General features: G+C 44.0%; 1 protein-coding gene across 1 annotated transcript; it reads right to left on the reverse strand.

The window, feature by feature from the left end:
• Positions 1-138: 138 nt before the first annotated feature.
• LOC136447608 (unconventional myosin-Id-like) lies at positions 139-19,820 on the reverse strand. The gene is made up of 20 exons (XM_066446634.1): positions 19,671-19,820; positions 15,330-15,538; positions 12,977-13,070; positions 12,119-12,284; positions 11,015-11,068; positions 10,453-10,528; positions 9,472-9,499; positions 7,535-7,693; positions 6,790-6,943; positions 6,471-6,613; positions 5,768-5,882; positions 4,755-4,865; positions 4,454-4,513; positions 3,857-3,927; positions 3,426-3,500; positions 2,895-2,949; positions 1,917-1,994; positions 1,346-1,512; positions 565-772; positions 139-282 (listed from the first exon to the last, which is right to left on the reverse strand). The coding sequence occupies exons 1-20, from the start codon at positions 19,769-19,771 to the stop codon at positions 154-156; spliced, it is 2,253 nt and encodes a 750-aa protein (XP_066302731.1). The 5' UTR covers positions 19,772-19,820; the 3' UTR covers positions 139-153.
• Between the last annotated feature and the right edge of the window lie 1,389 nt (positions 19,821-21,209).

Consider the following 21,209-nt stretch of genomic DNA (forward strand, 5'->3'; position numbering starts at 1 on the left):
TATATTAGGTTAATAAGATAATAGGGTCCTCGCCTATTACATCTTTGTCAAACAACTTGTAATTAACAAGTAATAAACTTGTAATAAACAATAAACAATTAATTCTGCCAGCCCACCGCACCACATCTAGGGAATTAGGAAAACACAGAAGGTTTATTTGTGAACACAGAAAAACACAGAACACAGGAAGCTGCGCATCTTGTAGACGCGGTAACGCCGCATGATGGCGTAGATGGCCCGCATCTTTCGGGCCCGCATCCTGGCCAGCCCGCCGCGCCACATCTGGGGAACGGAAATCATGGGAGATTTATTTGTGAACACAGAAAAACACAGAACACAGGAAGCTGCGCATCTTGTAGACGCGGTAACGCCGCATGATAGCGTAGATCGCTCGCATCTTTCGCGCCCGCATCCTGGCCAGCCCGCACCGCCACATCTGGGGAACGGAAATCATGGGAGATTTATTTGTGAACACAGACCTTCTGTATTAAGAGCATGATCCCGGGATGACAACAAACCCTCTAGATAAAAAGCATGATCCCGGGGATGAACAAACAAACCAACCTTCTGGATGAACAGCACGATGCCGGGGATGAGTTTGGAGCGGTTATCCTCCAGCTGGTACAGGGTCTGCGGCGTCCGGATGAAGATTTTCGTTTTCCCGTACGCCACGTCGTGTTTGAAGCCCTTCTCCTGAACCAGCAGCTGCACCGCGGCCACGTCGGACGCCAGGCGGTGGTTCGGCCACGTGTACTGAGATATCATCTTGTACCTGGGAAAATAACAACACACTAGATTAGTTCTTCTGTGCACATTCATGATCAGGGGATAATGATGGTTCGCAGTGCTGGTCTCACACCTACGTTACCACTGACCTCTGCAAGAACCTAACACAATGTAAAAAGTATGCAATTCAGCCTTTGGCTGCGAAGTACTTTCCGAGATCCGATCAAAATGATCAAATAAAACCATTCATTCATTCATTCATTTCAACCTGCAGTAGTGCTGGTTTCACACCTACGTTACCACTGACCTCTGTAAGAACCTGCTGTAGTGCTGGTTTCACACCTACGTTACCACTGACTTCTGTAAGGACCTGCTGTAATGCTGGTCTCACACCTACGTTACCACTGACTTCTGTAAGAACCTGCTGTAATGCTGGTCTCACACCTACGTTACCACTGACCTCTGTAAGAACCTGCTGTAATGCTGGTCTCACACCTACGTTACCACTGACCTCTGTAAGAACCTGCTGTAATGCTGGTCTCACACCTACATTACTACTGCTGCAGTGCTGCTGGTGCAGTTTTACAGAAGCTGGTCTCACACCTACGTTACCACTGACCTCTGTAAGAACCTGCTGTAGTGCTGGCGGTTGCAGTACCCGGCGCGTCTCACACGGACGTTCTCGAGCAGACCCAGGTACTCGACCTGGTGCTGACAGCACTGGTCGTCGAACAGAACCGGGGATTTCTGCTCGTTGGGCTTGATGCACCGCACGTAGTACGGAACCTGGAAAAAACAGAAAAAAGTCAAATTTTAAGCAAATGGTCCAAGTAGACCACTATAGCCGGGAGGTAACACGACACATCTCACATAGTACGGAACTTTGGTGTTGTGAGTACAGTCCTTCTAGTGGTGTCGGTGTGGCGCAATGGTTAGAGCGTTGGAACAGGCTCCTGGTGCGATTATCACCATGTCGACGTTGTGCCCTTGGGAAAGGCATTCTACACGACTTTACCTTCCGGTTGAGTGGTGCATCTGTCAAAATGTGTGCCAAAAAAAACAAAACAGATTTCGTGCACCAATATGTGCCGACGTCTAGCACTTTGACATCCACAAAGAGCGGTTAAATTTTATTTTTAGTACACTATCAGTCCTTCAGGACACACACAACACAGGAGCATCTTCCCTACCTTAGAGGCCAGGTTGGACACCAGTTGGACCATGGAGTTCTTGAACAGGGTGCAGGCAGTCAGCGGTCTCTTGGTCACCTGGGGAAACAATTTTCAGTAGTGACAGGATCACAGCTGCAGTATATATCTATACATACACACACAGACAGATGCACTAACACAGACACACACACACACAGGGTGCAGGCAGTCAGCGGTCTCTTGGTCACCTGGGGAAACAATTTTCAGTAGTGACAGGATCACAGCTGCAGTATATATCTATACATACACACACAGACAGATGCACTAACACAGACACACACACACACAGGGTGCAGGCAGTCAGCGGTCTCTTGGTCACCTGGGGAAACAATTTTCAGTAGTGACAGGATCACAGCTGCAGTATATATCTATACATACACACACAGACAGATGCACGCGCGCCGCACACACACACACACCGCACACACACACACAGACAAACACAGACACACACAAAGACTCACACACACACACACACACACGCCGCACACACACACACCGCACACACACACACAGACAAACACAGACACACACAAAGGCTCACACACACACACACACACACACACACACACACACACACACACACACACACACACACACACACACACAGAGGGTGCAGGCAGTCAGCGGTCTCTTGGTGACCTGGGGAAACAACTATCGTTAGTCAAGATCACAGCAGTATATATCTATACACACATACACACACACACACAGACAGACACACACACAGACAGTTACAAACACACATTCAACAACACAGCAAAGTACAATTATGATATCATTCATCTCGGGTAAACAGCTATAACATCATATTGAATTCAATACATCCACCGATCCATACATACGTAATGTACGGAGTTATACATATTAAGAAAACAGGTGGAAAGTAACGGTTCTAACTTCTAGGTGGAAAGTAAGTGTTCCCGCCCCTTTAGTGACTGTGAGTGTCCCACCCACCTCTGTGATGCCTCGTTTCCCTTCAGGCCACATGGAGCTGATGACAGGGTCAGAGCTGGGGACGAGGAATGGTACTGTCAAGTATCTGTATCTTTATCATTCTGTATAGCCGGTATAACCACCTCTCAGCGTAACACGCCAGCTTTGCGACACGCGGGGCAGCAGTATATATATAACACTGAACGGCCTGTCACACCTAGTCTCTGCACATCTGACTGCAACCGTTCTTTAAACCTATTTAGTGAGGAAGCTCCTACAGTATTTGATGACGAGTTCCATTCTACCTAGGGTTTTCGGAAAATACGAAATTTTTGAACACATCAGTCCTTGCTTGATAACTCTGATACTTAACAACTGTCCAACTTCAAGGTTACAGAGACTCAATTCTGAACAGACATGACAACACAGCTCGCCTGTGGTATAAAGAGCTCACCTGTTGTGAGAAACAGCTTAGGTAAAGAGAGTCAAGTTTGTCTGAAGGAACACGACACGCAGCTCACCTGTAGTAAAAATACTTAAGACTCTCCTCACCTGTTGTATAGAAGTCTCTTGAAGTCCTGGAACAGATCATCCTTGTTCTTCTCTATGAAACCCTCCACAGAGTAGCTACAGGAAACACACAACAACTCACACATTAGGACCTTATCTCTTCACAAAAAGTGTTGTCTTACGTTGATGAAGGTTAGACATCCAGGTAGTAAGATATGCCAAAAAGAGCTAAATAACACAAGCAACTGGATAAAATTCAAGACTCATACAAGTGTTGTCTTACACTGAACAAATCAGTGCTATTTAGTAACAACTTAATACGATACTGTAAATGCAAAAATGTATGGTATATATAACTCACGTGACAGAGCCAACGTAGTGCCTGATGATTAGTTTAATGATATTTTCATGTTGGTAGTTAGATATGTCAGATATTGTACATTTAGACTACATACAGAGTATGTAAAACTCACGTGACAGAGCCAGCATAGTGCCTAATTCTGAAGTCCCTGCTGTGCTCTAAGGTCTTGTCTGTAGGAACCAACTGGAACAGAACAGGACTGAGTTTAGTTAAGAAAAGACTTCTACCTCCCCAACCTACACAGCGTTAACCCATAGGACAGAGGCACCTGGCGGTTTGACATCAAGACACTGGACATCTATCTGTATCTGAATCTACATAGCCGGTATAACCGCCATTTGGCGTAACACACAAGCTTCAGCTGGTTATACTACACTGAACAACAAGTCACACCTAACTTTTGCACATCTGACTATAAGCATTATTTAAAGCTAAATTTAGCAATACTGCACTAAGTGGTAACGAGTTCCACTCTACGACAGCTCTAGCTATAGGGAAAAATGAATTTTTGAACACATCAATTCTTGGTTGATAACTCTGGTACTTGAAGGCATGACTATTTTTTATTTTTTTTCTGAGCTGGTACTGGATATTTACTAGTCAGTACGTCCACCAGTTTGTTTGACATTTTGTACATGTATGTGCAAGCACATCTAACACATTGCAACAACAGAAAAGAGACAAGCAGTTAAGTTTGCCAGGCACTTACCTGCCTGCTTGTGTAGTGTTCGTGGTTACTCAGCTTCTGGTTCATGGCTTGGAGAAACATCTGAAACAGGAACAAACATACAACGGAATCAGAACATCAACAGCTAGGCCAGGATTCAAACTTCTTATGATGTCCAACACACTAATCTTTACAACATTTGAATCATACATTTATCAACCATGATGATATTGAACTCCAGCAAGAGGAACACTTAATGCAGGTAAAATGGAAAAGGGTAAAAATATCAGAGACACTGTACTCTATAAGTGATGGTTGTTTGCTTGTTTGTTTGTTTGTTTACCTTGTCGGTGATGTTCCCCACACTAAGACACGCCTCGTCTAGGATGGCGATGATGCCCTTGTGCTGCTGTTCGACAAGGTCACAGATGATCTTATTGTTGAAGTAGTCGATCTGTCGGCAAGACACAAAACAATGAGGTCTCAGGAAAATCTAAGACCAGATGAAAGACTTGAATCTTCTGCTGCTTTGAGGTACATTGCAAAATTGGTCTTGCAGCTGATATGCTCTCCAAGCCTCCCCCCCCATAAACAATCATTTGATTTTAGAATTAGACTAGTAAAGGTTGTATAAGAGTGTTCTTTTCACGAATATTTAAACCATACACACAGAAAAGAGTTTGCAACTCTAGGGAGCTTTCGAGACGAACTCAAGGCAAGTTCTCTTGTCACGTGACTTGATGTTGATTATCACGTGACAAGAGACAGTGATATACAGGCTTGAGATAGTGACGCCCCCTGTCCCTGTTAAAGGTACTGCGTTGTCTACGGATCTGGATCGCTTCCCAAACACCCCTCGCAAACCAGTTGGAATCCTGATCCAGCTCTTTCTTACGTTGGTCCAGGTGATGCCGTCCTGTTGGTACTCCTTTGTACCAAGTCATCTTCCCAAACATACCGTAACCATGTAACCCTAACCCTAACCGTGATCATGTAACCCTAAACCTAACCCTAACCCTAACCATGTAACCTAACTCTAACCCTCACTGTGATCAGACTTACGTTGGTCCATGTGATGCCCTCCCTGAGATCAGTGATCCCAGAGTTAGATCAGTGATCCCAGAGTTAGAACTAAGATCAGACCTACGTTGGTCTATGTGATCCCCTCCCTGAGATCAGTGATCCCAGAGTTAGATTAGTGATCCCAGAGTTAGATCAGAGATCCCAAGTTGGATCAGTGATCCATATGAATCAAACTTACGTTGGTCCATGTGATGCCCTCCCTGAGATCAGTGATCCCAGAGTTGGATCAGACTTACGTTGGTCCATGTGATCCCAGAGTTAGATCAGACTTACGTTGGTCCATGTGATCCCCTCCCGCTGGTACTCCTCCTGCTCCTGTTTCAGGACCAGCTCGATGAAGAGCTGTTGCAGCTTCTCGTTACAGTAGTTGATGCACAGCTGCTCCAGACTGGGAGGAACACAATGTTTGTTTGCTTGTTTGCTTGTTTATGTGGAGGGTAACCATAGTTACAGCTCAATGAAAAAATGAGAGAGAGAGGGAGAGAACTGGCAGAACATGTAGAAACTTCAATGCAGAAACTCACTCAAACACACACACACACACACACAAACAAAATACAGACAGACACACAGACAAGGCAATAGTTTGGTATTGAAAAGTACTAGTAATGTAGACTTATGCTAAGTTATAGATACCTATACAGTACTTTTCACATAGACATAAAAACAATTGCCAAAAAAGAAATACAAACTTGTTGTTGTCAAAGATCTCAAAGATGTATATGTTGAGCACAACAGTGAAGGTGTCCTTGCCATGCTGATGTGAGACAGAGAGAGAGAGAACACACACACAGGGAAATTAAAGAGAGACAGAAAGGGAGAATGATACAGACCCAAACTCACACACAGAAAGACAGAAGGACACATTTTTAAAATCTTCCCAACCTAACCTTTAACATACATAAAACTCAAGATTCACATAGATACTTATTATTCATCTTCCTTTCTTTACGTGTAACGATAAGAAAATTCGTACTTGTTGTTGTCGAATATCTCGAAGCCGTAGATGTCGAGCACACCTATGACGGTGTCCTTCCCGTGCTGGTGGCGCGTGGTTTTCACCGCGATGACGTCGTTGATGCGGCTCACGATCCACGTGAACAGGTGCTCGTAGATAGCCTAGAGGGGGGAGGAATAAAAGACTATCAGAGACCTTCAAACATGTCATGGTTTTAAACTTTTATATCTATATGAAGAGGTGTTCTAAGCGATGTAGAAATGAAGTGAAAGTACAAGTGAAAGTGCTGACCTTAGCGATGTAGAAATGAAGTGAAAGTACAAGTGAAAGTTCTTACCTTCGCGAAGGCGTCCCTCCCGTAGCAGGCCTGCTGCTGGGTGTGACCTTTCGTCATGACCTCCCCGCGGGCGGCGACCACGCGGAAACACAGCGCCTTCGCCAACTCATCCTCTGTCGTTTGTAACAACTCGGCCGCCGCCGCAAGCGCATCCCTGGGGGGAGGGGGAAGGAACGGTTTGCTTGTTTTTGACAAACATTTAATCATTACACACAAGATTGCTCTGTCTCTTCATCAACCCGGTTTGTTTCTTTATATCGTTTGTATTGCAAAAAACTACTCTTTTGGAGAAGAAGCTTACACAACATCAGTTGTACAGAAGTACAAAACATCAGTTGGAAACAGCACCCAACCATTAAAAGACCATTCACGGTGTTCTCTCACAGACTCAGACAGATCTAGAGACGGGTCCAGTTTGCTGGTCACTGCCATCAGGCAAATGAGATCATTTCCTCACTCATTCTATGGACAGTGGGTCCTGGAGTCAGCCCTGGTACATAACCAACTGGATTTTGGGTTAAACAGACATTTTGGGGGTTCTCATTCAAAATGGGGGGTGAAAAAGAGGCAAAAGTCATTCTTTTTAACCCACTTTTCACTCCTTGGGTCCAGGTAGAATGGGGTAAGGACCCCGAAAACGTCCGTTTAAACCCAAATCAAGTTGGTAGTGGTATATGTAAATAAACTGTTAATTTATATAAATTATATGATAAAACTTGTTCTGGTAAAAGTTTAGATAACCTACCTGTTGGCCACGTCACAGGAGTCTTCGTCCTCAGCCAGGAACTCCACATTCCCGAGGTGCAGGATCGCCGCGATGATGTTGTACACGGTACCGTACTCCTCCCTACTGAACCCCACGGACTTCATCGCCGTCTGGACCGCTTTAAAGTCCGCCTTGTCACTGATGGGGAAGGGCCCTGGGTCAGACTGAGGAGGGGAGATCAGAATCATCATTGTTTATCTAACACTGTCCTTAACCCTAACACTGTCCCTAACCCTAACCCTGTCCTCCTCCTTACTGAACCCCACGGACTTCATCGCCGTCTGGACCGCTTTAAAGTCCGCCTTGTCACTGATGGGGAAGGGGCCGGGGTCAGACTGAGGAGGGGAGATCAGAATCATCATTGTTTATCTAACACTGTCCCTAACCCTAACCCTAACCCTGTCCTCCTCCTTACTGAACCCCACGGACTTCATCGCCGTCTGGACCACTTTAAAGTCCGCCTTGTCACTGATGGGGAAGGGCCCTGGGTCAGACTGAGGAGGGGAGATCAGAATCATGTTTATCTAACACTGTCCCTAACCCTAACCCTAACCCTGTCCTCCTCCTTACTGAACCCCACAGACTTCATGGCCGTCTGGACCGCTTTAAAGTCTGCCTTGTCACTGATGGGGAAGGGCCCGGGGTCAGACTGAGGAGGGGAGATCAGAATCATGTTTATCTAACACTGTCCCTAACCCTAACCCTAACCCTGTCCTCCTCCTTACTGAACCCCACGGACTTCATCGCCGTCTGGACTGCTTTAAAGTCCGCCTTGTCACTGATGGGGAAGGGCCCTGGGTCAGACTGAGGAGGGGAGATCAGAATCATCATTGTTTATCTAACACTAACACTCCCCATACTCGGGAGGGGAGGGCGTATCAATGGATAAATCTATGTCTTTTTGTTGTTTTGCAACTTGGAATAACACAGAATGATTGTTAGAACTGAGCACAACATGCTACCAAAACTGTTGAAAACACAGACTTTTGAATGAAATCTGAGACAAACTTTGGTTTCTCACAGTACAACCTGTATTCATAACCTGGCTGCCTTGAACTAAAGGATGTATAACACTGCCTTGAACTAAAAAAACAATACAGAAACAGTAGACTAACTGGTTCTAATTAAACATGAAGAAACAAAGAAATAATAAATCCATTCTCTTTATAGCCTTTTCCAACTATACAGAATACCATTTCCAAGCAAAACCTCCATATGCCATAGGACAGGAGATGACAGGTAAGGCGTTGGCGTGCTGCACAGTTGTTTAACTCACCTGTTGCTGCTGCTGAGGACAGGTGTAGCTGTACACCTGGTGGGATCTGGACAGGTGCATCTTCTGTAACTACTACTCACCTGTTGCTGCTGCTGAGGACAGGTGTAGCTGTACACCTGGTGGGATCTGGACAGGTGCATCTTCTGTAACTACTACTCACCTGTTGCTGCTGCTGAGGACAGGTGTAGGTGTACACCTGGTGGGACCTGGACAGGTGCATCTTCTGTAACTACTACTCACCTGTTGCTGCTGCTGAGGACAGGTGTAGCTGTACACCTGGTGGGATCTGGACAGGTGCATCTTCTGTAACAACTACTCACCTGTTGCTGCTGCTGAGGACAGGTGTAGCTGTACACCTGGTGGGATCTGGACAGCTGCATCTTCTGTAACTACTACTCACCTGTTGCTGCTGCTGAGGACAGGTGTAGGTGTACACCTGGTGGGACCTGGACAGGCGCATCTTCTGTAACTACTACTCACCTGTTGCTGCTGCTGAGGACAGGTATAGCTGTACCCCTGGTGGGACCTGGACAGGTGCATCTTCTGTAACTACTACTCACCTGTTGCTGCTGCTGAGGACAGGTATAGCTGTACCCCTGGTGGGATCTGGACAGGCGCATCTTCTGTAACTACTACTCACCTGTTGCTGCTGCTGAGGACAGGTATAGCTGTACCCCTGGTGGGACCTGGACAGGTGCATCTTCTGTAACTACTGCTCACCTGTTGCTGCTGCTGAGGACAGGTGTAGCTGTACACCTGGTGGGATCTGGACAGGTGCATCTTCTGTAACTACAACTCACCTGTTGCTGCTGCTGAGGACAGGTGTAGGTGTACACCTGGTGGGATCTGGACAGGTGCATCTTCTGTAACAACTACTCACCTGTTGCTGCTGCTGAGGACAGGTGTAGGTGTACACCTGGTGGGATCTGGACAGGTGCATCTTCTGTAACTACTACCCACCTGTTGCTGCTGCTGAGGACAGGTGTAGGTGTACACCTGGTGGGATCTGGACAGGTGCATCTTCTGTAACTACTACTCACCTGTTGCTGCTGCTGAGGACAGGTGTAGGTGTACACCTGGTGGGACCTGGACAGGCGCATCTTCTGTAACTACTACTCACCTGTTGCTGCTGCTGAGGACAGGTGTAAGTGTACACCTGGTGGGATCTGGACAGGTGCATCTTCTGTAACTACTACTCACCTGTTGCTGCTGCTGAGGACAGGTGTAAGTGTACACCTGGTGGGACCTGCACAGGTGCATCTTCTGTAACTACTACTCACCTGTTGCTGCTGCTGAGGACAGGTGTAAGTGTACACCTGGTGGGATCTGGACAGGTGCATCTTCTGTAACTACTACTCACCTGTTGCTGCTGCTGAGGACAGGTGTAGGTGTACACCTGGTGGGATCTGGACAGGTGCATCTTCTGTAACTACTACTACTCACCTGTTGCTGCTGCTGAGGACAGGTGTAGGTGTACACCTGGTGGGATCTGGACAGGTGCATCTTCTGTAACTTAACTCACCTGTTGCTGCTGCTGAGGACAGGTGTAGGTGTACACCTGGTGGGATCTGGACAGGTGCATCTTCTGTAACTTAACTCACCTGTTGCTGCTGCTGAGGACAGGTGTAGGTGTACACCTGGTGGGACCTGGACAGGTGCATCTTCTGCAGCTGCTGCTCTGGAGCACCTGACAACAGCTGAACAGAAACACAAGCAAGGTAAGACACAGCAGACACAGGAAACATAATCACAGAAAACTCCTGACAGTCACAAAGAACAGAACTAGTCTGTAAAAGGAACACAGGGCAGTGTAAGTACAACAGCGATGACCACAGACAAGGCAACACCAATTTAATTTGTTGGTTCCCAAATTTGTGAAAATAATGCTTAAATCGAAATATTACCATGAAAACAGAGTCTGAGGGCTGTACCTTGGTGTAAACAGTTCCAGGGGGAGGTAAGATGCAAGTTTTCCTCCCAGCATTCTGTTTCATCTTAATTTCTTGCTAGATTTTCACTTCAATCATCATCATCGTTCCTCCTCTTTCGAGGTGCAGCAAGAGAAGTTCGTCCTCCAGAATTTCTTGTCATTCATTGCAGAAAGGAGTTCCTGTCCTTCCAAATTAGTTTCTGACAACAAGAAAGTAAATTGGTGTGGCCTAACAAAACCACCTAATTGTTACCTGGTAGAAGGAGTGGAAGTTCCTCTCTCCTGGCTGCTGGCTCACCACACGAGACTGGGGCAGGGGATAGACAAACATCAAGGTATAAAGCACATACTGTAGGACATCATCATCATCATCATCATCATCAACGGTCAACCCCGGGGGGACGGGGCAAGTCCATGCACAACTTCCGACCACACCAGTCTATCTGCCATGGCCGCACTAAGGTCTTCCATGTGAATTGAGGTGTCTCTAGATAGAGCCCCCGAGAAAGTCAGCTTTCTGGATCGTGTTTTTCCCCGTGGCCTCCACAGAAGGTAGGTAGGACACTTGGGATGTTTCAGCAACCAAATCCACAATGCTTAATGTAAGAGTTAATGTATGCCAGGACACTTTGAAACATGTTTTTTTATTAAAAACCGTACATTTAATCTTTACATGTGACTTAAGTTGGTGTTAAGATCTTTTATATTTATTTTGATTAGTTGTTATGTATTTATTCACATGTAGTTACAGAGATAACCAACTTTCTTAGTGTTTTACACTTGAAACAGACCAGTGTTTTTACAATCTAGACAGATCCCAGTAAGAGATGCGTACTGTGTATGGGAAGATAGAGAACAGGCTGGTGAAAATTCACACTGCAAACAGTCTGAACAGACACGGAGGTCTGTTCGGTTCCCTTTGAAGAGTGAACTTTCCTGTCAGCACGAGAGTTTATCTGAGAGGACAGGTTTCCTGGGGAGATTATATACAGATCCACACTTCTAAGGATAGCTACATCTAAGGATACAAAATAAGGGGGAGGGGCATTTTCTTAAGGCCCCTTTTACACAAGATGGTGATGACTGAGCGACCACACAGCAACCAAATTTGGATCTGTGTGACCCTTGATTTCATAATCGGAATATGATGCACAATGTAAATGTATAAAAACAACACACAAATGTAAAATAATTTGTTCTTTATCAAGTCAATTATCTATGAAATTTGTGGAAGGCGGTGCGGTAATGTTTTCAGTTTTTAACTGCCGGTTTTGGATTTGACATCTCAAGAAAGTTGACCTGCTATCTTACCTTTTCTAACAGGTAGTTGTTGATATGTGTTAGTGTTATACCTTACCTTTTCTAGTAGATAATTGTTGATGTGGCCTCCGATCGGATCTCCCTTGAAGTCAAAGTTGATGTCCATGTACTTGCCGAAGCGGCTGGAGTTGTCGTTACGGTTCGTCTTGGCGTTTCCGAACGCCTCTAAGATACAGTTGGTCTGAAGAAGGATGTTCTTCACTCTGGAAAACAGTTACTGAGAGTCAATCTCGCTGCAATCACTTTTAAAAGCTAAAGGGCTACCTTAGCTATTGGGCTTCCTAGCATTAAAAAAAGTGATCCAGTACTAGTTTAGTTCACTGAAGAGCTAATCTTCCATTGGTCGTGACAGAGAAGACAGATGCTATGTAGTTACAGTATCTACAGGATTATTGTACCAGGGAAATTCATCTAGCTCTTTCAACAAGCACAGTGAACAGTGGACCACGGCTTAATGTCCCGTCCTAAGGACTGCAATCCTTTCCAGTAGCATGCATGTCGGGTGAGCGACACAGACAGAATCAAACTCACGACTTCTAGCAGGGCCACTAACCACTGGACTACGCACGCTATACCTAGTTTTTGTAACTAAGGAAGGGACGTAAAGTCCGGAGGTCCCGTGTTTTAAGAGAGCCACATGTCGAGCATATCTAAGAACTCATCACACTTATCAAAAAGGGCAGCCTGTAGGATTCATCCTGGTGATTGTACCAAACCTTACAGTCCGGTCTTACGCAGATTTTACTTACTGTACAAAAGTAGTGTTACAACTAAAGGCGGTAAGGAGAAATAAATAAAAAACAAGAGAGGCCTAGCCATCTAAGAATATAGAACAGATGAAAAGAAAGTTAAAACCTAAAACTAGTATCACTAAATAAGATGTACTTATTCTGACCTCTCGACCTCCTGCCTCTGACTGACGTTTGTGACGGCTGCGATGTACCTCATGATGATCTTAGACGCCTCAGTTTTACCTGCCCCACTCTCACCTGTACAGAACAATGGGCATTGTTATCATGTATTGTCAAAACACAAGTAAAAGTACTTTTTCCTTGTTTGAAAAGGATAGTCACCATACGTTTGTTATCTATTCTGGAAAAATTCCAAAACTCAAACAAATCAAGAAACTTGTGTCAACCTTCTGAGTATTAAACCAGGAGGTATCTCAGGCCTGCCCCCCCATGCCCTGACTGTGCGCCCCCTTGCCCCGGGGAGCAGATCCTCTAAAATTCTGATTGACCAGGGATGCTACTAGGTCACATTTCCTCCTCAGGAAGCCTTAGAATGCCCTCTTTAAATTCTCTAAAACTCCACACCTTGGATACAGGGAAACACCCTTCACACCATCACCCTTCACCCCCCCTCCTCCGCTTGGTCGCTCCACTCCCTCACAATGCTCCCCTTGCAATTTTTTCTAAGAAAAACCCTAGGCCAGGCCTGATATGACGATACAGAATAGGACATTAAGTCAGAGATCCCGTGTTTGAAGAGAGCCACACCTTGAGCATGTTTTTTATTTTATTTTTTTATTTATTTATTTACACTTCTCCAAAACTGGAGGGCATGGCGGAACAGGTGAACCCCCGCAGGGGTCACCTTTTCAAGGCTGCCATGCCGAAACATACAAACTGTACACAATATCAAAACATAATAATACAATATAAATGACCAATATAAATGAATCAACATGGTATTCAACTTAAGTTAACTTAACAAGATATACAATACAAAGATAGAAATAAATTAAAGAAACTGCACAAGATACAATAATGAGGTAGTATTACAAATTAGCGGGGCCTGTTTGCAACGCAAGTTGCACAGCTGCATGCAAGTAACCAAGAACAGGGGTCTTCTAAATTGAATGATTGGCGGAACCTGCTTCTCATGAATGAAATGAGATTGCTCTTGAAAGTAGTCACATCATTTGCGCTTGACGCCCTTGCTCCTAGCCCTCTAGTTACAGCATCAAGTCTGTTCCATATTGTGATAAAGCGAGGTATGAATGAGGACGCAAATGTTGAAGTTTTTACTCTATGTGGGACTAACATGTATGCTCTAAGACTACGGGGCGTTCTTGTAGGAAAGTTAGCTAGCCTGGCTACATCCGAGTCAAACACCTTTGCATGGGACTTAACAACTGTTATGACATCGGATACATCCCTTCTGTAAGACAGAGGTAGCAAGCCTAGGCTAGACAGTCTTGACTTGTAGTCGAGGTGACCTGCGGAAGGCCCAAGAATGAATTTCGATGCCCTCCGCTGGACACCCTCAAGAAGGGCTGTTAGCTTACGTGACGTAGGGCTCCAAACTGGTGAGCAATATTCCAGTACACTTCTGACAATGGAGAGGTACAACGCTTTCCGAATGTCAGAGTTTGAACTGAAGCCTACGGTACGCTTAAGAAAGCCAAGCAATGAATTTGCTTTAGCTACTGTACTGACAATGTGGTTGTCCCACTTAAGGTCCGATTTTGCTGTGACACCGAGGTCAGACATGTTGTCCAATACATTTAAAGATGAACCTGACATGTGATAGTTGTAAGTGATAGGACACTTGGAACGAGTAAATCTCAACACTTTACACTTGGATAGATTAAAACTCAGCTTCCATGTGTTACTCCAGTCGTGCAGTGAACAAATGTCCTCTTGTAACTTCATACAGTCATTTGTGTTGCGGATCTCACGGAAACACTTACTGTCATCCGCAAAAAGCGCTGTCATAGAGTTACTGGCAGAGTCAGGTAGGTCGTTTATATAGAGTAAAAACAACAGCGGACCTAGGATAGAGCCCTGGGGGACTCCTGACGTCACGGGACGCCATTCCGACTTACTTCCTTCAACTACCACTCTTTGACGGCGGTTTGACAGGTAGGACTTAATCCATGACAGAAAATTTCCACAAAATCCGAACATTTGTAATTTGTGAACTAGAAGACCGTGGGGAACGGAGTCGAAAGCTTTAGCAAAGTCTAAAAACAACATGTCAACTTGGCCGCCCTTATCCAGAACTGAGCCAACATGATGGTAAACTTCCAAAAGCTGGGTTGTTGTAGAACGGCCTTTCATGAAACCGTGCATGTTAAAGAACCCACCACACTTTTAGAAAAGGAGAGGGGTCCATTTCGGTGTGAGTGGACCAAATCTTATAGTCCAGTCTTACACAGCTTGTACTTACTGACAAAACTGCTGTATTACATCTACAGCTGGTCTACCAGTTATCAGAACAGACAGACAAACAAACGAACGAACCTGATATGACGATACAAGTGTCCTTAGACTGTCTCTTCATGCTCTTGTACGCGGCGTCGCCGACAGCAAACAGGTGCGGAGGGCACTCGTAGAACTCCCGTCCCTGGTACCGCTTCACCGCGTCCGGCCCGTAGATGTCCATGGTCCGGTACGGGTTGACGGACACAACAACCTCACCCACATACGTGTAGATCTTTCCCTTCTGGAACCTGAGTCACAAAGTTGTACATAAATGTACAAGATCTTACAATGTTGAGAATAGATTTCATGTGAGTAGATTTCTATGGTTCTGTACGGGTTCACGGAAACAGCCACCTTGCCTACATACGTGTAGATCTTTCCCTTCTGGAACCTGTGGATTGGATTGTTTGTAAATGTATTGAATATGTAGGATTGTGATATCATAATATTGTACTAAGTTCTTACAATGTTGTGAATGGATTTAAGATAATAGTAGCTGTCTATGATACGGTATATGGGTTCATGGAAACAACCACCTCGCCAACATTAGTGTAGATCTTTCCCTTCTGGAACCTGTGGAGAGAAAAGTATTGAGTACAGGTTTGGTTTGTTATAACAACTCACAGTGTTGCGAATGGATTTTACGATGACTGTGGATATGTCCATTATGATGATGGGACTGTATGATTTCATAAAAGCACATAGATCTTTCCCTTCTGGAACCTGTGAGATAGACTTGTGTGTTATAAGTTATAACATACAGTAACTTAATATATAATAAATGCAGTTGTATATCATTATACACATGTTTGGATTTGCGTGATGACTTATATACCCTTGTACATTTGTACATGTATCTTTATTTTCAATACACCAACACATTCCTGTTCTTATTCTTTTCTTAATGACAGAAATAAAGTACAGAAGATTTATCGTATTTGTGGGGCAGCCTTTTTATCACTATAGTAGCTCTGTGCTGGTTACTAGTATGGGTGAGGCAGCAGGGAGAAGGTTAAAACGGCCTCCTTTGTTAACTCAGAACCACCTGAGGTGAAGTAGGAGGGAGGAAGGAGTAAGGACCGCTGAAGGAGCCCCACCTGGCCACTCCCAACCCCAGGTGAGGTGACTCCACAGTCCTCACACTTAGCGCAGGTAAACGGTACCAATTTTTAATGGTACAAAGTTATAACTGACCCAAAACAGGGGGGGGGGGCAGCTGGCCAGGGGAGGTGTAGTGACATTTTAGCTTTGACAACTCTTCTTTTTTAGTGGACTTTGACTTTTTGAAGAATCATTTTTATTTCACAAACAAATGTACTTAACGTTAGTAGTACGTGTCAAACTCATATGTATGGTTAGCAGAGAGCTAAGTTACCACCCTAAGCTAATATTCAATAGTCTTGTAAGGAAGTTGGGCATTTCCTTAGATTTATGCAGCCTTAAAGTCAAGAAAAAGTTTAACTAAGGGATTTGCTAAGCGTTTGAATTCCGCGTAGAGGAAGTAAAAGGTCTGGTTTATTGATTTAGGTGTACAAAGTCCAACCCTGCCAAGTGTAATGTACCTGTTCAGATCTGATAAGGGTTTCTAACTGCGTACTGATTGTGTCTCACTGTTTAGTGTGTACTGACTGTGTTGATGTTTACTCCTGCGATAGTTCCTGCATTACTTTATAGTAGACACAGATAACACTGTTGTTGTAAGTACCATTCAAGAGTGCACAATGTTCAACATTCAATTTTTTTTCAATATGATCGTATCGTGCTATGGCCTGTCACTTTGTAACATTGTATATCAGCAATAGTTTGAGTTTGACATAATCATATCAATCAGTTCCAACATCAAACAAAGCACTTTTGTGATACAAAACATCATACTTTTGTGATGTAAAACATTGTACTTTTATTACAAGAGTCAAGAAATGAAAAGATAAAAGTTTTAGATATCTTGCAACACCACACCCAAGCTAAATAACATTTATAAGTACATGAAAATCTGTTTTGGACACAGTAAGAGGCATCCTTTGTTGGCAGAAGGAGGAGACGTGATAGCAGCATCGTTTGATCTTTTTTTATAACTGTCATAAAATCATCAAATTTTCTCATCTCCTAATCAGTGCACCAGTGAATGATAATGGTCGGGTAGTAAAGTCGAGCTATCAGATAACTTGAAAGAAATTATATATTCTCATGAAAATAATTTTTCTATTCTATTTTTTATTTTTTAAGAGTTATTGGGTCAAAGTAATATGTTTGTCATTTTGGAGTTTTAAAAAAACAGGCAAAAGTCAAACTATCAGGTATATGTAGGTCGGTGGTATTTTATTACAGCTTATGAGTTATGTGAAGGTAAAGAAAATAGGAGCTTTTTCTTTCTCGAAAGCAGAGAAAACATGGTTTAGTGGGCATGAATAAGCCCTGATGTGAAGCTTTAAAGGATTTGAGAAACATTCAGGAGTTTTTCTTGAGTCTTGCGGGTCAACCCAACATAAGTCCAGCCAATTCAGCTCCCTAAGGCCCCTGTATTACCTGTCATACCTAACACACCCACTAAACAAACAACTTCAGATGGGGAAGATAGCCTTTAGGTTAGATTATGTCATTCACACTAAATATAGCACTGCATTTCAGATGAAGGGTAACCGGGGCAACTTACTCTGTGAACAATCCAAGTTTGTCTCATTATTTTAGGCTGAAATTTGTTTGTTTTATTAATATCTCCATTATCTATAATAAGGGTTTCCTATCGTTTGGGCTCTATGCTTAATCATAATTCATTAATTGGCAAAATACCTCAGTCTCTAGTCCTGAATAGTCGTTAAATGGACACTTGAAGCAGTTCAACATGATGAAAACAGGATATCACATGTTACTGGTAGGAATGATCTCATTTTGGGAAGTTTGAAGGACTGCTGCGAAAGTGAACCCCACAGGGCTGTCTCCAGCCTTAAATTTTTTCCATCCCACTCATTGTTTAGATGTTGCTGATTTTCTTTGTTGAATGTCAATTTCATATCATGTAGTTCAGATCTTTTGGAAGGACGAGCAAATTTCCGTCCCAGGACGGAGGGACGGGTCCTGGAGACAGCCCTGGTACCACTGGTAATTACAACACCTGGTAACCAGGGGCAACATCTGGTCTACCTGGTAACCATCATGGTAACACCTGATGTACCTGTGTGACAAGTTCAGCACACAGGTGACCAAAAGTGCCGCCATGGCTGTGGAAGTATGTTGAACATAACAAAGGCGGGTCTGGGCCATGTTTGTGTGTTCAGCAATGATCGAACAAAGGTTGATTCTCTGACAGTCAAGTGTTAAACCCAAGGTAATTCTTTCACACCCTTGAAACGTCCTACTAGGGAATTACTGGAACTGATGGCCACAATTGTGCAAAGTTGTCATTCATTGGTAGATTACACTATTGTAGCTACAGTTACTGTTGAATGCTTCTCAAATATTCCAAACCATGTTATTGAATTTCTTTTCATCCATTTGGACACAGGGAGAGATCTTTTCACGTTGGAAAAACAAATTATAGTTTCAGTCTATTTTTGTCTCATCAATAAAGTTTCGCCCCCCCCCCCCAACACACAAACACACCGGCCAGTGCCCCCCTCCCCCATACCACAATCTGAACTGTTGACATGTTTTATCACATACTATTACTCTACACTCATGAATGAATGACCGATACGACTGCTCACACTTCTTTCTAGGTACAACAACCTTTGTCCGTATCCCTGCTGAGTTAGCTCATAACCCGTAAGTGCCTTGGAACATCGCGTCAACTTCCAAAAATTACAGATCCAAAACTATCAGTTTCTATGTTATTATCGACCCAAAATCGATGTGTAAAAAATTCGATCAAGAATTATTGTATTTGTAGAGTGAAACTTATGACGTATCCAATGTAGATTGCAGTATGGGCCTCTTTAATCCAGACTATTTCAAACAAATTAAAGTCGGTGTTAATATCTGATCGTGTGTAACGCCTAGTGATTATCACATGTACTCTAACTTACGACCTGCTCTAACCGTTATATCTCAATACGTCTCCATTTGTGAATGGTTTCAACTTGGGTGTTGGCCACACCGGAACTAACGTAACGGCCTCAGAACAAGTGCACAACTCCCACGAACTACACACATACCAACGTGGAATAGTTGGAATAGGTAGACTCTTGCGTCAGGAGTTTGGGACACCAGAATTTGAAGAGTAAAGTGACGTTAAGAAACAACTATGCGTTTTTTTTAAACTCTTTTAGTGCAGACGACGTAAAATAATTAGCGGCCGGTGACCCGAAACGGACCCGACATTTCACCGCCCCGTCTTACCAGGGGAAGAAAGTGAACTACAGGTGTTTCTTAAGGAGTTCTCACCTGAGTTTGAGGTTCTGCATGAAGGACTCGATCGTGACCTCGTCCAAAAGGACGAAGTCGGACTTGCCGAACTCACGGGCGTTCTGCGGCCCTTCCGCCATTTTTGTTCGACTGATCGTCACTTTCTGACAAATTTGGTGTGGCCGGCTCTCGGCCAATCAGCATACAGCTTACATTTGGTGTGGTCAGCTCTTAGCCAATCAGCGCGCAAAACGGCCGGGACGGTCATCTACGGTAAACCAGAGAAGCCAATCATGATGTAACACCGGTACTAAATATGATCTTATTATCCGGTTTTAATCAAAAAAATCTCGTACAAACTGTCGATATTAACTTTCTAAAAAATTCGCAATGTCTACCTCTCGGCCAACCACAATGCCGAACCCTCATTTATTAGTCTACTGTTATCCCGTTGGGACTTGTATTATATTACGGTAAGCCCAAAAAGCCAATCTAAATATATCTTTTCACAGTACGTAATCCATTCATTCGGTTTTTATCAAATAAAGGCCCCTAAAACTACCCTGAAGAATTGCCCTGGGAACACATGTTGATGGTTTCTGTCTCAATCCGTGCAATTTCGGGTCCAGTATCAAATTTACAATCTCCCTTGTGTAGAATGTAAATGCATCATTTGTGGCATATCATCCATTATGCCTGATTATCTCTCTTATATGATATTCTATCACTTGGCAATATGCTTGCACTTGTTCGCAACACAATAAAAGGTTCAATGAGTGAATTGTTTCATGTTGGCAGGATTAATTTTTATTCAACATGAATTTTTTTTTTCAAAGTTTTATACAAAACTTCACACTAATTGTAGCCTGAGTGACATCCCAGTTAGTTCCAGGGATCTCCCTTCACCTTCTTCTTCTTCTTCCCTTCACCAAAAAACCATGTTGGTGAAGAGAGATCCCTGAAACTAGTAACTGGTGTAACGGACCATTTCTGGCCTGTCCCCCACCCCTAGGTGAATCTCCTGTGATAGCTCATGGAGGGAGCACTCAAGTCATGCAGACAGTTCCAACAAGTCTTTATTCATGTCTCTCTCCTCTGACCATGACGTCACTGGAAGAGTCTATATCTATAAGGAAGGGGGGATGAGTCAACTATGGGCTCTTACACTAGGATGACACTCAGGCTATACTAATTGATCAACAATGATATCTATGGCAGATCAGAGCATATTGTGTGTCACGTAACACAACCAGCCACTGCCACGCCCTGCAGTTATACAAGTTGACAGACACGTTTCATTTTCAGCATTGGGTAAATCCTATCCCTCTTGTTTACCCAATAAATGGCAGAGATGTTTGAATCTGGTATTTTTCATCCATTCTCACAGTCAAAATACCTTAGTAGTTGTCTTTGTCAGCAGGGCTAGCCCTTTGCAATAGCCACGGGCTAGCCTGGAGTCCAGCCTCATCAGCTTTAGTCCGCTACCCAAGCTCTGCAAGGAGCGGAGCTTGGGTAACGGACTAAAGCTAATAAGGTTGGACTCCAGGCTAAGTTGGGCAGCCCTGGCTGTGTGTCCTG

The sequence above is a fragment of the Branchiostoma lanceolatum genome, chromosome 13, assembly GCF_035083965.1.
Source record: "Branchiostoma lanceolatum isolate klBraLanc5 chromosome 13, klBraLanc5.hap2, whole genome shotgun sequence".
In the NCBI taxonomy this organism is placed as follows: Eukaryota; Metazoa; Chordata; class Leptocardii; order Amphioxiformes; family Branchiostomatidae; genus Branchiostoma; species Branchiostoma lanceolatum.